At 42.8% G+C, this 17,516-nt stretch overlaps 1 protein-coding gene across 1 annotated transcript; it reads left to right on the top strand.

Moving 5' to 3' along the window:
- Window positions 1–292: 292 nt before the first annotated feature.
- Window positions 293–16,890, top strand: PGCKA1 (PDCD10 and GCKIII kinases associated 1; the record flags this gene model as incomplete). Its single annotated transcript, XM_084286667.1, has 3 exons — window positions 293–312; window positions 14,826–14,873; window positions 15,936–16,890. The coding sequence occupies exons 2-3, from the start codon at window positions 14,842–14,844 to the stop codon at window positions 16,888–16,890; spliced, it is 987 nt and encodes a 328-aa protein (XP_084142793.1). The 5' UTR covers window positions 293–312; window positions 14,826–14,841.
- Window positions 16,891–17,516: the final 626 nt, after the last annotated feature.

Genomic DNA, 17,516 nt, shown 5'->3' with positions numbered 1-17,516 from the left:
ACATGAGCCCTAATCCACTGGAGCAGGCAAGCCCATGCTCACTTTAAGCAGGTTAGCATTCCAGTTCAGCTCAAGGGGATGAGTATATTGCTCAAGTGATTTGTTTGGTCATTGTGTAAATTAAGAAATTACAATGGCATGAAGAGGAGGATGTTATATTTCCACACTGTTTGTGGCAGGCAACCTGCTCCTCAGAATATCCTACTTGTGCAGACACACCAAGAAACCATTCTCAAAGCGTTGCTTTACTATTGCAGGATGAAGATATCTAAACCAAACCTTTCCAGCAGTCGATGGAGTACAATCTGAAAGGTAAGACTTATTTTTTATTCTTCTTTTGTAGCTTTAAGACTTACTGGTCATTCACTGTTGTAACTTCAGCACTCCACAAAGGAGAATATCCCCAGATTATTCTTCTCTCTGCAGTACCTTATTTTTTAATGATGATGCTTTGCAGCTATAGGCACTGGTGACAGAGCAGGTTCTGAACTGTTTCTTTCCAGCCTCTAATATTTCTGTTGTAACAAGTGACAGATTTCCACTTTGAAGTTTAGAAAAAGTTAAACACCATAATAAGGAAATATAGGAACACAACATTGACAGGTCAGTTAACACAGGTGAAAAAGGAGGAAGGAGAAAAAGCAGAAAGGGAGGCAAAAGGTGATGGGAAGAACAAAGTAGTGCAGTGTGGGAAAGAAAGAGGGGAATCTGGGGAAAGAGAACAAACTGGCAAACAAGAGAATTGATTTGGCTGAAGAGGGAAAGCACGCTGACTTCTAGCAGCCCCCTTTCAAAGAGCTGAAGGTTATTCCATCAAATGGTCAAACCCAATATCCTGACAATTTAAAGCAAAGCTCCTTGAACCATTTGTTGTTGTTGGGTTTAGGGTGTTTTTGTTAGTTTGTTTTATTTTCCTAGAAGAGAACCACTGCGTCATGCTAACTGCTTAGGGCTTTATCCAATTCTCTTCGTATTAAGCAAGGCTGATGTTCAGAACAGTATAGCCCCACTACAACACCTGCCACTAGCAATACTTCGGATGATGTAAACAAACCAGAAGCATTTGAAATATTCAGGGCAAAATAATTCTGGGGACTCAAAGCTACAATTGAATACCACAGCTGAGATCACATATCCTACCTGGCCTCGATCAAGCCTAAAGGCATATATGCAGTATCTATTTGAAGCAATCTCCATAGGCATTTGAGCCCGCTTTCAGAATATTGTTCCCTCATGTAAAAATGCACAACACGATTGAAGGATAAAGGCCTGCTAAATTCCTTCAGTGTCTCTTCATGCCCACTACCAAAACAAAAAGGAAAAAGAAGCAGTGAGCCTATCAACAAAACTGCTTGCAAACAAAAAAAAAATAAGCTTTTGATAAGCCAAGATGCCAAAATTGCATATAAATTAACTTGTACCATTAAGTGCACTTACTTTTAGTAATTGTTTTCATAAATTTTATATTTTTCTTCTTTCAGCTTACAAGAATTTTATGAAATCTAAAACATGAGGTCTCCACTTTCTCACCTTTTTCCTCTTTCTCTGTTCTCCAAGTGTTTCCCCGACCACCTGAAGGCTCAAAGTCTTACAGAATTTGTTTTTAAAGGTTCTGCTATTGGTAGCCCCCCTATTGCTGCAGAAGGCCAGTACTGTTCCCTGGTTTTTTGCTCACAAAGCAAATAGAGCAACGGCTTGCAGCAGACGAAGGATGAGTTCTAAGATCCAGGATTTTGATTCACAGTCATGTACAGTGTGCTGCTGTGCTGCAAGCTAGTGGCAGCTATGTGGCAGTCATAGCATAATCACAAAATATAGCTGGGAACCAGCCTGGCCTGCCAAGTTGTTCTCACAGACCTCATCCTGTGGCAATAGGCTTTAGCCATCACACTCACTGTCCGATATTTTCCAGTTTCCTAATGTCCAAAGTAGAATTTTCTCATTGATTTCAGTATCCATATGATTGACATAATAAAAATTAAATTGTTCCAGAAGGTACAAAACAGAGCAAAATAAATACTCACTTGAGAATCAATCCACATCTAGAAAATACTTCCATATGTAAACAGGCTCAAAGTCTTTGGCTGACTCTGCAAATGGAAGTCTAAGGAAAAATGACTTCTAAGACAGGAGAGAAGAAAACGAGCAGCCCCACAGCCAGTTGTGCTGACATACGAGATTCAAGTCAAAGGATTTGTTTGCTTTCCTGTCAGTGTTGCAAAGGAAATCAAACTGTGCGCTTTCTGGTTCATTCAGCCCCAGAAGTAATAAATATTCTGAAAGGCAGGTTCTGCCCTTGTTTGCATTCTCCAGGTCCCCTCTGGTGAGGGTGCAGGAAGCTAAGGCCACATCATAGTCACAAAAGAACCAGGAGAGAATCTGCTTTGTATTCACATTACCACATGGATCCTGCGTCACTACAGGATCTTAGGGACTGCCATACCAGTTCAAACCAGCAACTTGAGTGACCAGGCGTGCCCTCATCTTCTGCTGAGTACCTGAGTTTTGCACTTCGGGGTGCTTCAGTCGCACATAGCGATTGAGATACCCTGACTAAGCCTCTTTAGGCACTCTAAATTCATCTGAGTTTCCTCAAGTCACATGCAGCCAAAAAGGGACATAGCCAAAGGACATAGCAAGTCTGTCAAGGGCCGGATACAACTTCAGCCCCGACATACTTCGTTTTCCCCAAAAGTACCTTTTCTGACCACAGCATCTGCCTATCCTCAATTTCAACTAACTCTTATCTTTCGCCAGGGGCAGCAATATCTTTCAACTGTTACTGTCCTTAACAGATGCCTTTGGCATCTCTCAGCAACTGTTGAATTTTCTGTGCTCATATAATTTACCACAGCTTTTAATATACTGATGAAACAAGCAGAGTGTTTCTATTCTCTCCATCCATGCTTCTATCCTCTCTGTCTCCTGGAGACCTAAACGCCCTGAGTCCTGTAAAGTTTTTAAGCTTTCTTCTTTACTTCATCTTCTATCCAGAGGCTGAAATTGCACTCCTCCACCTAACCCTGTACACAGAAATAGAAGCGTCTGTAAGGAGGCTATCACAAGACCTTTAATTTAGGTCATTTCTGTATTATTTTAAAGATAGCTCTGATGAACCTACTGGGAGAGAAAAAAAAAAAAAAAAAAGTGGGAGGATAGGGGAGGACACCAAATTTTGAACTGTATGTAGCTTTAGGAAACAGTTCAGTTCTTAGCTGGAAAAAAAATAAAAATAAAAAAGTCTAAAGAACAAGAGCACATATATTAAAACCTCGGTATTTCCAGTGACATAGACAACTAGTCCTAATTAGTCAGTGGAGAGACTCACCAAGATCTCTTTTGAAGGAGACCAAAAGGTCTCCACTGATTTCAGGGTAAAATTGCTTCTCTTGTCAGCACGCAGAACATGGATGCATGCAGGGCAAAAGGCTCATGGTCTTCAGGTTGTTCAGGCCGGGTCATTGAACAGGAAGGAAGTTAAACAGAATATCACTGAAGCAGGATACAGCAGTTAAAACTTCAGGTATTTGATCCTCCAGCTGATATGTAGAGGGGGAAACCACCTAGTGCAGTGCACGAAGGACAAGCCCTAAGTAACAGCTCAAAGTAAAGATATTTCTAGCAAGAACCAGGAAGCAGCCTCCTGTTACCACCTTAAAATGTGTCAGCAAAACACCTCCTGCCAAGCTTATCTGGGCACTGTAAGGTAAGAAACTATTGGTATCAAGCCTCAGGAAAGGCTGCCCAGCCAAATACTCGATAGGACAGGGAGTCCAAGAGATAAAGGGTTATAATCGATGATCTTGAGGTCTCTTCCAACCTAGAAATTCTGTGATTCTGTGATAATCAAGCATCCACATGCGTGGAGGGATGAGGCACTTCAGCTGGGTTCCCCTAAGGGCTTCAGGAGTTCTCAGTTTGCTGTAGGCTGCCACTGTGCCAAATTTCCTGTGGCCTCAAACTCCATGCGGCTGCTGAGGCCACAAAGCCGGGCAGGTACCTTAGGGCCTCATCTGGCTGAGACAAAGAGCACAATGTTCAACCTAAAACACAGCCGCCACCACAGCTTCCAGTCAAAACCACTGGGGAGGCTGTGATTATTTTACCTAGTATTCAAAGGATTAGCAAATTGCCTCACAAATTAGGAGCCCTGGTTACCTTTGACCCTCATTTTCAAAGTCATGTCCTTGACAGCATATGAGGAAGGCTCAGGCCCTGCTTTTAGGGCTGCTCCTACGTTAAGAGTTTTAAAAAGAAGTTAGATACAACCAGGGATTTTCAGACAAAGGGCTGGAACCCCAGACTCCATTCTCCAAAGCGCATAGTTGCACAAAGCTTGCAGAGAGACACTTTAACATCCTGAAGGAGATCAGACTCCAGGCACAGTCTCTCTCAGTTGCATAAAAATTGGCTACAGCTATTTTGAGGCTCCAGCTGTGTCCCTAAACAGTTTCTCTGCCGATTGCTTCTTTCACACGTACATGACCATCTGCTTATCACACCCAGTTTTTGCCTTGTCACACATTTAGACCACGCATCCCTTGGGAAACTGCATTCCTACGTTAGTGTCTGCACAATATGGCCCTAAATACGACTTGGGGTTTGGGCACCATTACAGAACAAATTAGTGTAATATATAAGATTAACGACTTTAAAGGACAGGAAACATGAACTTCGGTAACTTAAACACCAAACAGTGATGTAAGTTGGGGAAGAACAGATGCAGGGAATAAGCTTGGCTGAGGAGGAAATGAGTGTTTTTATGCTGCAAGCTATATTTGTTTTTCCTTTGTGCAAACTGGCTAATGATTGTGAGAGTTTCACCCTTTGCCCGACTCTTTCTTTTAATCACCAGAAATAAAACAAACATTTTCTGTGGTAAATAACAGCGGTAGGGAAGTGCTCCGTGACCCAGTGCTGCGAGCGACGAGGAACTAGCCAGAGAGAATGCATTTCCTCCTAAAGGTCTTCTCAATATTTAAAATCAGTTGTGAGGAGGGTAACAAAAGATAAAAAGGGCACATTCGGATCACCTCGAAGTCGTGCCCCACGTGCACCGCGGGCCTGTACACCGCATTAACAGGGGCCTCACGAAGAGCTCCACCTTTCCAGAGGAGTTTACAGCAAAGCCCTGCGGTTACCACAGAGATCAGAGAACAAAGTAGTAAAAGAACGACCTCAAAGATGGTAGAGAGGAAGAAAAGGAGTGATCCTATCCCATTTTACAAACCTCAGTGCCTCTCAGAGGCCAGGCACACCAGGGAGCTGAGAGAGGTGTGAGCAGGGCAGGGGCTGCCCACAGGCCTGCTGCTCCCAGCAGCGGGCACCCACAGCACCAGGGCCAGTTTGTTGAATGTGGACCAGGATAACAGGCTGGAAAAGAAGGAATTATTAAATACAGGCTGGGAGCTGAGCACCCAGCCCTAGCAGGTGAGAAGAACAGCTTCATCTGCACGTAAGGGCAATGAGAGGCAGAAGATGCTGGGCTGGGGCACATCTCATCCTTTAACAGCGTGCAGGAGAGGGGGGAAAGCTGCCTGCTGTGAAGAGGAGGGCAATGGCTATGATGAGAATGAAACAAGGGACTTCACGTCCTGCCCAATGGCACCCGGGAGCCGCTGGGGGAAAGCAGAAGATCTGGCTGACCTTACTGGCTTGGGAAAAAGGACTTTCTGAGGAGGAGCTAGCAGGACTTAACACATCTACGCATATTATTACAGTTGGTGGAAGGTTTGCTTAGGCAATAGCCAGCAGTCACAACTCAAAACAAAACACCTTTTGTAAACCTGATAGCATCAAACTTTTCATTCCTTTCCCGTCTGGCAGTACACCTGCAAACAATAAGTGCAGGTGTGCTCACACTGTGCTGGCAGCGCTCAAACCTCCCTGCCCTGGGGCCTGCTGGCCTCTGTGCCTTCCTTTGGTGCAAGGCTGCTGCCTGGAAAACCAGGGGCAAGGTGAGGGCAGAAATATTATCAGGACCTGATAAAGACGTAGCTAGGTGGCTAGGGGCCTGTGGAGAGCTGTGGTAGGGAAGGGAAGCATTTCTGATGTTGCGTTTGCGTCATATCAGGTGCTCCCCATTCCAGCTAAGGTATTTACACCATCACGCGTTGCTACTGCCAACTCTACTGGTATTAGGACTATGTGTACATGAGCTAATTAGCACTTCTTTTTTTCTGGTGTCAGCAGAGTCAGGCTAAGTCTGACCTTTTCTCAGCTCTTTAGTAGGCATAGGAACGTAAGGAAAATTGTTCTTCATGAGGCTGTAGCTGGACATCACTCTGGTAGGATGCTTTTCCCCAGTGCTGAGAAACGCCACAATTAGAGGACATAGTTAACTCCTGCACAGGAGATGCACCTCTCAGCTAGGTGACTGCTCCCCCCCTTGGATGCTGTTATGAATAATCCAAGGATATAACACACAGTTTGCACTATGTTGTGTATATAGTAATTAATGTCTACTACTAACGTGATCCCACTATGGAGAGCAAATTTTTTGTCAATTATTATTGAAAATTTTCTGGAGAAACACTTGAAACACGTGTACACTTTCAGATGCCACAGGCAGATAGATGTTAAGATCATGATAACATTACTCCCACTGGTTATTTGGTGAGTAGGACGTAGTTGGTGATTAGCTGATGCTGGAGTGATGGTTCATCAGGCAAGTACAGCATTTGTTATGGGAGTGTTTCTTCACATTAAATTGCTTTGCTCTAATTTCCTGAAAAGTATGGGGCTAAACTAATTAGAAACAGTTCTCTTTAAACGTGACTTGGTTTGTTTTTACCCTTGCTACGACTGCTTGCACAGCATTGTCGTTTAAGGATTCTGTTATTATGCCAGCTGTTACCTTGCTGAAAAAACAGCACTGTGACAGTGGAGCTGCTTCTTCAGTGAGAGACCTATTCTGTATCAGAACACAACCCATCAACATTTATGGAGCCATAACAGAGTCCTGTAACTCCCAGATAACGAGCAATGCACGATTCTGAGGCACAATTTCCAGGTTTTGATACCTACCTTGGAAAAAGCCACTTTTCTCCCCTGGAGAAAAAACAACTACCAGTCTAAATCACTTTCTTAACTTCTTTGGGAATAAGCAAAAATAGAAAAGTCCCTACACAGAGAAACAACTGTACAATTTGTGCCCTGAACAGCACACAAAATACTCAAAATTCCTCCTTCACTAAAGCAAACAGCTGCTGTTTGTACACAGCTCTAGAGGGTAACATCAGCCAGAAATTTGCCACTTCGGTCGCAGGAACACCAAGAATCAGGTCACTGCCCCAAACAGCAGACCGCCCCGAGGCTCAATTTAGTTGGGCAAGGGAGGAAAGAAGGGAAGCAACAGGGAAAAATTCATCATTGAATTGTACATGTTAAATTTTGGGAGAGTCACACTCATACAATTTCTGTGTCTTTCAAGAAAAACTGAAGGGTGAGGGTGTGGATATGAGCATTTCAGATATATTTGAACAAATCAGTAAGTGATCTGTCAAAAGTTTGAAAAGATCCTCTAAGCATAGATGAATGAAATAAATTTGGATGACAGCAGGTGGTAGATACTTTGGGTATATACCATGTCACTCAACAGGACTGAGATTTTAATTTCTGATTTTTTTCTGAAGTTTTTTTTTAAATAAATGCGATCAAATAATTTTGACTTTTCCTTGCCAAAAGCAAGCCATTAAGAGTATGTTTTATAAAAAAAAATATCAACAAGAAGAAATATCAACAATGCAATAGAATCATGAATGATATTTTCATAGGAAAACGTGTTTACATTTTTTATGGGAATTTTTAGAAGTATTATTAATGTGCAGTCACCTGTGTGACTCCCTTTGACACCCTTTTCAATTCTAATAATCATCTTAAAAAATACATAGAGATTCTTCTCTACAGCTGCAGATCGTGTAAGAAGGATTGCTTGTGTTCATGCAATGATGACATTTACTGGTGAAAACCAGGGGAAACAACCTGAAAATGAACAAGCAGAACACCAACAGACACGAAGAGCTAAAGCTGGCTGCCCTAAGTTACCACCGTGGCTTTTATAGGATCCTCAGCAGGTCCCTCTGCCAACTTATCCTCACAGTTAGCAGTACTGGCAGTGCATGCAGACAGGTCAGTGGATAAATGCGGCCTCAGTGGAGAAGGAAAGTGGCTGGTCAGCCGAGCAGCTCCCTGGCTTTGTTTGTAAAGTAAATGGAAAGGAGCTCGTTGGAGAGGGAGGAGTAATGAGGGCAGGGCAGGCAACTGCAACTTTGGCAATAACCTTGTGCTGGCAGGAGGATCTCTCTGGCAGACACTCCGACATTCCTTGCTCCCAAACATAGTGCCTGCCATCCTCAGAACAGGATAAGCTGGGCTGCACCAGGAGAAGCACTTGGCACCTTTTCCTTTTCTTGCAGAGCAGTGTACACAGCAGGGGCTGAACTGAGCCCATCTGCAGCTCGTACTGCGTGACCAGGGCTGCACAGGCACGTATTCCCACCAGGGCTGGACTGCAAGATGGCTGGAACATGGGACTGATACTTCAATACTACAGTTAAAGAAAGTGTGAACAAGGAGCCTCAAATCAATTCAGCTATGGAAAAGCTAAGAAGTAAAAAAAAAAAAAAAAAAACCATTGAGGTGGGACTTATTTTCTATAAGGGACTGTATTTTGATACCTCCTCAGGTTGGTTCATTTATTTCAGATGCTTTATGATGATTGAGTTACTCCCTGAAGCACTTTTAAAACAAATTGCCAGACCCAAAACCAGTCAGAAGGAAGCAGAGAGATTTCAGCCCAGCTCTGAGTACTGGCCGTAGCACAGAGTTAAGCACAGACTTGTTATCAAATTGTCACCCTCATACCAACTGCACTAAGTCAAGAGATGCCAAAGAATGCAGAGATTCGTTGAAAGACGTCAGCCCTGCTTTATCGTTTTGTTTTTCACTTTTTTTTTTTGGCTGTCACCTATATGCTAAACATGGCTGTTCCAGTTAAGTTGTGCTGTGACTGTCAGGTACGGGTACAGAGCTGATCTGGAGCTTTGTGGAAAGCAATTTGTTTGCAGAAGACACTTAGCTGGCAGCTCCAAAGCTTTTCATCAGTGGTAGCAGTTTCCACAAAGCATTAACAGAAAGGCATTTGGGGCCCAGAACAATTCTCACTCCTGTTGGAGACAGTCTGCCCTCAGAATAGCGAGGAAGGTCAGGAAAAAAGCAGGATGTGAGGAGTTGTCTGTACTGTATGCAAAGCAAATAATTCTCACAGATGCTATTTGCCCAAAAGCAGCATTCAGCATGCATACAGAGCGGCTAACAAAGTTCTCTCTCTGCTCTTTCTTCCTTTACAACCTTCTCCCTGTTATCCTTTTCCTCTACCACAGGCTGGTGCTTTTTTCTAGTGTATGTTTACTAGTTCCCTACACTTCTAATTATAGGTCTTCCCAGCCCTACCATCTGTCCCACAGTCCTTCCATGCTTCTTTTATATCACCTGCCACCCACAGCAATTGTTCCGCTGCCTCCACCCCTCAGGAGCACATGGCACATCCCTCCTCCACACCTCGGCACACCTGAGCCTTTCTCAGGCCTGGGCACATGCTGAGGACAACCTCTGAAGTCTGCTGAGAGGTGGGAATGCCTCCTTGGCACAGAAAGCAAGCTGTGCCTCTCCCACGAGAAGCTTGCCAAGTGCTAGAGCTGTCTGAGGTTATTCCCACCCCAGTTCCTTAATATGCCCTCTTTACGTTTCTCTGCAGACACTTTCAAAAGCAGCCTCTTCTCTTTTTGTACCCAGAGGTTGGGCAGGTTTACACTGAGGAGCAGAAATCACAGCAGACTGACAGGAAAGACACCAGCAGGGTCCAGGGTGAGAAGTGCCTCTGCCTGAAAGAGAGCAGAAAGAGGCACGGATCCCAGGTCACTGGGAGATGCAGCACCCAGGCTCAGCAGCCCGGATAATACACTCAGGAAAAAACAGGTTACTTTGCAATCTGGGGTGGGAAATGAGAGAGGAGAGCAAAAAGCTGAAGAAACAGCAAAAGCTCATTAAGAACCAAAATTGGGGAAGGGAAAAAAGGCTTAAGAATGAGCTGGATCAAAGGACGTGGAGCCAGAATTTATGAACTTGGGACCAAAAATATCCACATTTGATAATGAGAAAAACCCACATTTTAATGTGCTCTCTCCTCACCTTTCTGCCTCCACTCCTGGCGGGACTAAAAAAAATGCTGTGTTGTACTTCTGTTCTTTTGAAGAAAAAATAATTATTGGCCTTTTTCTGTTTCCATGTAAACTTCCAAGAATATGGAGAAAGGTTGTCAACACGTTTTTATCTCTACAGTGTGTGCCCTTCCCTTTTCATGCCATTATCATTTGCTTTTTGTTTATTTACAACACAGCTACAGTTTAAATAGACAATAGAAGCTGTGCTATTACATAACCTAAAATCAGATACGTTGTGTTTCTCAGATCCGATGAAGCAAAGCAGACATCTCTTAAAGCACACTGTGGCTTGTAACGCAAGCTTGCATTTGTGGAGTCAGACACCATCCCTTCGTGTCATCCCCAGCAAGGTCTCACCCTAAGAAAAGCCCCATCCCATTCTCCTAGCAGGTGCCAGCAGCAGAACATTTACAGCCTCCTCTTTTTCAGCATGTAGTTTACGGACAGGATTGGTGTTCTGCTCTCGGATTAAATCCAGTTACAACCTCCTTAACAGCCATAGCAGCATTTTCCCCCACCGATTTTAAAATAGCTGCTTTTCTATAAAATTTTCTTCAGGAATTCACTCTTTCATAACATCGGGTCTTCCCGTCTCTCTGAACATTCATTTAGCACACTGCCAAGAAAATACATCTAGAGTAGCTTTTCATACGGCCAACTCAAGGTCTGCTGGGGTAGCTGGGGAAAATGTACATGCTGCAGGAAGCTGGTGTTCTGAAGAAACTGCTATAAGCTCAGCTTCAGAGACCTTTAGAAGATTCAACAGCTTCTCAAAGCTGAAAAGCAAAAGTTCAATATTGAGCAGAGAGGAAGAATTTAAATCGAGGCCTCCCTCATCCCTACACCTGAACAGTTCCAGTTCTTCCTTCTAAATGCTCCAAGTGCAAGTCTTAAAAAATAAATAAGTACAATCTGTAAATCTATACTTAACATTTTAGTAGAGATTTAATGCCAAGTGAGGTGCTAATGTTCAGAACTAAGTGACTGTAACAACCACTGAGAAATGTACAGGCTTTTTAAGAATTTCCCGATCGAGGAAGAATGATGTTCAGGATTAGAAAAAGGTTGACCTGAATTCTGAGGATCTAAATGTTACAGCCAAGCATTTTATTGCCCCCTGAGAGAGACAGATTTCTTTTTTTTTGTTTTGTTTTGTTTCTTTTTTTCTTTTTTTTTTTTTTAAACTAAATCCTTAAAGTGTTTTGCAAGGCAGCATTCTGCATCATGTCACATTCATCTGAAAGCATCTTAACAATTTAATAGCATAAAACAACAGAATATCCAACAGAATAAACATCTTACAGAAAGACAGAGTTGGAACAACATAAAAGGATGCTATGTCATGTTCTAGATGTCTTTTTAAACTCAGTCACAGATAATTATCCATCGCTTGAGCTCTCTAACCCTTTTTTTTTTTTGTTGCAAATCCGCATAACGTGCTCAATTCAGACTTCTCCAGACAGGAGCTTATCAATACTACTTGTTTGTTAGTGGAACTATGAACCTCACACAATACCAGAGTCTTTAGAACAAGCTACCTAAAACAAAGTAAGTAGGATTAAAGTATGTCTTTTCATGCTATGAAAGCAATTTGTTCCCCAGAATTATTTTCCAACCTTGGCTTGAAAGATTATTATAAATATGGAAAGGCAAGGAGGGCAAAAAACTAACATTGTTTAGACGTTGTAGAACTGTATTCTTACTTCAGGGATGTCAAGTAATTTATAAGCATAAAAATGCAGCATTAAATATATCCATATGCTATAACTCATTCATGCCAGAGGACAAATTCAGTTGTAACTAATCAGCTGAAAAGCTTAAATGCAGTAGCTGCAGAGATAATTCAAACAGTAGCTGTAATTAAAAAACACAAACAGGAAAGGGCTTCTTATAAAAATAACAACAGTCATTTCCATGTATAATTGCTTTCTGTGAAGATAACAAACATCTTTTCAACAGAATAAAGGACAGCAATTAACACTTCCCAATAGTTAAAACCTATAAGCAAGATTCTTCTTAATAGTCATGAAACATTATAAATACCAGCACTAAGTAGGAAATTTGTCGGGGCAAAGATTAAGCAGAAGCAGCGGGGATCTGCTCTCAGAGCTGGGCTGCAGGTGAACCCAGGCTGGTTTCACCAAACCAGCAACTTTAAAGTAAAGCACCAGGGGCTGCGTGGGCATATCTGTGTGCTCAAGTGGTGACCGACAGTGACCGAAGTCATCATGGTTTTACCTGAGCTGGAATAATACTTGTGTGCTCTTAGTCCATGACAAATGTGAGGGATGGTAGCAGCTTAGCATATACAGAAAGGGGCTCAACATAAGACACGTACAATGCCTTTCCCATGAACAGAGATCACGCCATCGCTGTGACTTACCCTAACACGCCAAGACTTGAAGGCTGAGTCTATCAAGGGCTGGTTGGTTTTAAGCTTTTTCTTTTTTTTTCCTTCTGGCTTAGAAGCAGGCTTAAGCTAAAACTAAAGATGTCAGTCAAAAGCATCAGCATACAGCCTAGCTCAACTGAAGCTTCAAGTCAGTCTTAGAGTAAAGAAGGGCTATAGCTAATTCAGCTTTCAAAACAATCAAAGCAAATTAAGAACTCTGCTTTGTCTAGATAATTAAGAACTCTGCTTTGTCTAGATAAGATGGCTACATGCCCCAGCTCAAATGAGCCTCATAGCTTGCCAAACCTGCCCCAGTGCCTCTACGATGCACGCAAGGAGGGCATGGCCACCTCAAATGGTCACTGCACACTCTCCAGACAAAAAACCCTGCATCAGAACTCCTGATAAGATATCGTTGGGGGTGCAACACGGGAGAACACATTTGAGGAAGAGGGAGAAGCAGAGCAAAGAGGAAGCAAAGCAGCTGGCATGCAGGCCATCCTGATGGGCACCGAGCTACACCAAGCTGCCTTCTCCTTTATAAAAGTTCCTGCTCCTGGAGAGTTCAGGCACAGAGGCAAACAGCATGGGTAGGAGCAGCAGTGTCCTAGCTGAAGCCAGCAGCTGAATATCCAGGCCCAGGAACAAGGGACTTGCCACCAGGCACTACATTCAGTGCTAGCAGCAGAGAAGTCAGATTTTGAGGGCAAAACTGGGACAATAAACTGACACAGGGTTTTAGTTTCTTCTAGCATAATCACTGGAGGGCAGTTTGGGGGAAAACTGAACTGGTACAAATAAATCAATGCTATTTTCCTTTGAATAACTCACTCTAGAAAATACCCACACCTTGTGCCATTGATTTGTCTTATGGGAAGCGAGGCAACAGCAAAGGTATGTAAGGTTGTAGAGCATCAACAGATAAAGAAAGAGCCTGAATAATAATGGACAGAGCATTAACAAACTGGCCTGGCTTGATCAACTTGAACTAAGATAGCCCCAACCCATAAAATTAAAAAAAAAAAAAAAAAATCTTACAAGGATTTTCAGATATTTAGGTCTGTGCCTTCACTTTTAGGTTCATAACATAAAAGTTCAAGGGTCCAAGTTAATTTCTTTCTTTTCATAATAAAAGACTGACATGAACCACATAACAGGTAGCTCTCAGCATCTCATTGGATCCAACAACGACAAACATATACAGAAAACATTTAAGATAAAGAAATGTAGCACACAAGCAGTTTGATTGCTCTAGTCACACTGTAGTAAAACATAGGTGCACAACATTGTAAGAAAGCACCCACCCCAGCAACATGTCTGTGTCTAACCAGAGGATTAAGAGAGAGATCTACAGCAAGATCATGCCAGTGCTCAGTAGCTGTCTCTGCAACAGCTCCCAAGTGAGTGGGGACAGCAGTTATCAAGAGTAAATCTGTGGCTTTCCACAGCTCGAGAGCTCTGCATTGTGGTTCCCACCCCTAATTCAAGAAGGATGTCAAAGCATAAGAGATCCAGAGGACAATGACAAGGAGAATCTAAAAACCTGAAATAATGTGAGTACAGGAGTATTTCAACAGATGAGGATTCTTCAGGCTGAGTATCAGAGCTGAAGGTGGCAGTACAGGACCTGTACGACCTCAGCACCAGGGCATGATATTCACTGCCTGCCCCGTACACCAACAGGGAATCAAATAATGCCTGTAAGAGCCAGGTTCGAGTCAAACAAAAGCAGGTGGTTCTTCACACAGGCAAGGCTGAGCAGTGCAACTCCTCACTAAAGGATGCTGTAGATGCAAGCAATTTACCTGAGTTCAGAAAACAACTAAGACTTGAAACAAATTTACAGAAGATAAATCCATCAATAGTAACCAAATACAAAAAAAAAATAAATGCATTACTCCATCTTAGAAGTCTTCAAGTCATAAAGCTGTTGCAGACTAGGAAACCGTTCTGGGAGAACACCACTGTCTGCTAAAGAATTCAAATTATTCCCTAAATTCTCCCCCAACTACAGGCCACTGTCAATGCAAGATAGCAAGCTACAAAGACTTTGAATGGTACTGCATCCATTCTTGCATAGGCATGTTTCTTGTTAGCTAATAAAACATTTCTAAACATGAGCATCATTTTCAATGCAATTACCCATGCATTAATTTCATAACGCTTCACTCATTTCCCCTCTCCCTTGCCTTCCCTCTCTCTCTTTTCAGATTAAAGAAAATCCAGATGGGGTGCAGGTGCTGCAAAATGATACAAAGGTACAACAGAGTAAGAGTTGCTTAGACTGAATAAAAGAAAAAATATTAAAACACATTTGTGCTCCTCTACATCTCTGCTCAAATTAAGCCCATTTACAAGGTTGAAGTTTTCCCCAAGTCTACAGTATCTTTAAAGTCAAGCCAGAGCATAGGTATACCGATTTCCCCCAAACGTCCTTATAATTTATTGTAATTGAAGTCTATTTCTATAATTCCCAAGGCACAAAAGTGCTGTAAGGCAATGAAAATTCAATTTTATCAACAAGATTTTCCTCACGTAGATAGCATGAGCTTCCCCTCATTTCAAGCAGAATGAGGAGCACAGGCTTGCTCAGATCCTCCTGCTCTCCTGAACAATGAACATGAGCTACAGATCCATGCTTCCTTCATAGCTTTATGTCATTAGCTGTGGGAACAATTGCACACTAAAAGTCTTCCTGATGAGGGAAGACTAGATAGTTTTAGAAATAACACTGCAGTCCCACTTGGCAGTTACTCTTCCCCTTGGCCACGTTTCTAGAACAAGTAAGGAAGCGGGAAGAAAACTGATCCTACAAAAGAAAGGGGAAAGAAAGTAAAGATAGGCTCTGGAATAAGTCAAGGAACATTTAGGAGCAGAAGGGAAAACTAAGTAAGAAAAGAAAGAGGGGACAAATACAGAAAAAAGGACAAAAAGGCAAGACTTGAGAGGAAGAACACCAGGAGAAAAAAAAAAAAAAAAGAGGTATTTTTGGCAACTATATGAGGGCACATCAATTAATGATATAGATCATTACCTATATGATGACTACTCATTGGCTAATCCATCCTCCAGAGGAAAAAATAAGCAAAGCCAGAAGCATGAACTAACCAGCAAAAGGTTCTGAAATCTTCTTATGCTCCTGGTGAACCTCACTGTAGGGGTCAGTCCCTGTCACTCCCAGGAGACTACAGCATGGCCCAACATGTCCGTTCAGCTGAGGTTCCTCAAGACCTCCAGCTAAAAATTAAGCTTAATTACACTGTTAATAGTAGGAACTTGAAAAACAGTTAACATTTTCTCTATTTTTTTCCTTACTCTAGCTATATTTTTGATCCAGAAGAAGTACAGTCACCTGGATGCATTCACGAAGCAAAAAGCTACAAACAGGATGAGCAAAGCAGCAACAAATTCAAATTTAAGCACAATAGTGAAATTCAGGATCACAAAAATGAACTCCAGAAGGATGAGCTAAACGGAACAGAACACAAGAATCGGGTAAATAGCACACAGGGAACCCTCGGGAACCATGAAGGCAATGCTTCTCAAGAGGATGGCCTCGGGAGGTGCGTCGCAAAGCCTGATGTTGCAGTCAACGGTGGCAGCTCATGCGCTGGAGCACACCCTGGTCTCGGTCCCAACACAAACCCAGTGAAAGAAGCCAGTGAGCAGGGGACCTCCAGCCAGTCAGCAGAGCCTCCTTCAGCCAGCACTAGAGACTTTCATACCCACCTGAATGAGTGTGGCCAAGAGCTTGACGTAGGAGTAGGCAGCCACAAGAAGGCAGCCTGCAGTGAGCCAAACAGTATTCAGGATGAGAAGGCCCAGGCTGCAGAACATAGTGCTTTTCTCAGAGGAACTGCAATGCTGGAGACAAAAAACACCACCATACAACTGCCAGATATAGATTGTCACCAAAATGGCAACAGACTGAGGAACTATGTTGAAAAAGATAGCTTTCCGGTCAACTGTGCACATTCAGACCAAGTCACCAGGCCTTCAGCCACACAGGTCCAGGGCCTCTGTGTAACACCACCTTCACATACGAAGGAAAGCAGTATTGAACCTTTTAAAACTGACTCTGTAGGTTTGAGCAAGGATGTTCTTGATGGTATCACTGCCACGGCTGTGAGCACAGCACTACAGGCACCCCCACACCCCAGCCACAAAGACATCAACGGAGAAATTGAGGAGGAAGATGCAGAAGTAGCAGCAGCTCTGGCTGCACTGGAAGCTGCAACTGCAGGCGAAGACCTGGAGGAGGATGATGAATACTAGATGAAGGTTGCTTTCCAGTACACTGGCTGCTATCCAGAATTTATTTCTGGATCTACATGAATGCATGTGTTGTACATGTAGTCAGCTGTTACAAACAGCATATGTAAAAAGAGATGGGACTAAATGTCTATCCCTTCGGCTGTTTTATACAGCCTTGTAATTCCTACTGCCTGGGATATGCTCTTCTCTACAGGGCCAACCAGGAGGGCAGAGCATCATTCCTTCCACACAGGAAATTCTGCTGTATCCCCACCTCACAAGGTCTCATGCAAATGCTTCCTTTAGTTTTGACTTTCATGAGGGTCTGTGCACACCATATGTTCCAGGTTCAGAAAAACTCCATTATTTAAAACTGAACTAGAGAAACTACAGATTTTCATCATGATAGCAATAACAAAATTGGCCCAAAGTTATCTCTGATCTTTAGGATGCAGTGTGAAATGGGGATGGCAGTGTGGCTTGCTCTTCAGCATGGTCTTGGTTCCTTTTGATTCTAGTCCAGATTAAGCCCAAATCCATGCACATACATCTGGGATTGAAACAATAACCCTACCTCTTCTGTTATACCTCCCCTAGACTTAATCTGATACCCAGTGACCTGTTTTAGTTAATTAAAACAGTGGGAG

Source organism: Netta rufina (assembly GCF_964035555.1).
Source record: "Netta rufina genome assembly, chromosome: 4".
In the NCBI taxonomy this organism is placed as follows: domain Eukaryota; kingdom Metazoa; phylum Chordata; class Aves; order Anseriformes; family Anatidae; genus Netta; species Netta rufina.
Note: the sequence above shows the minus strand (reverse complement) of the source record. Positions and strands in the feature narration are given on the sequence as shown.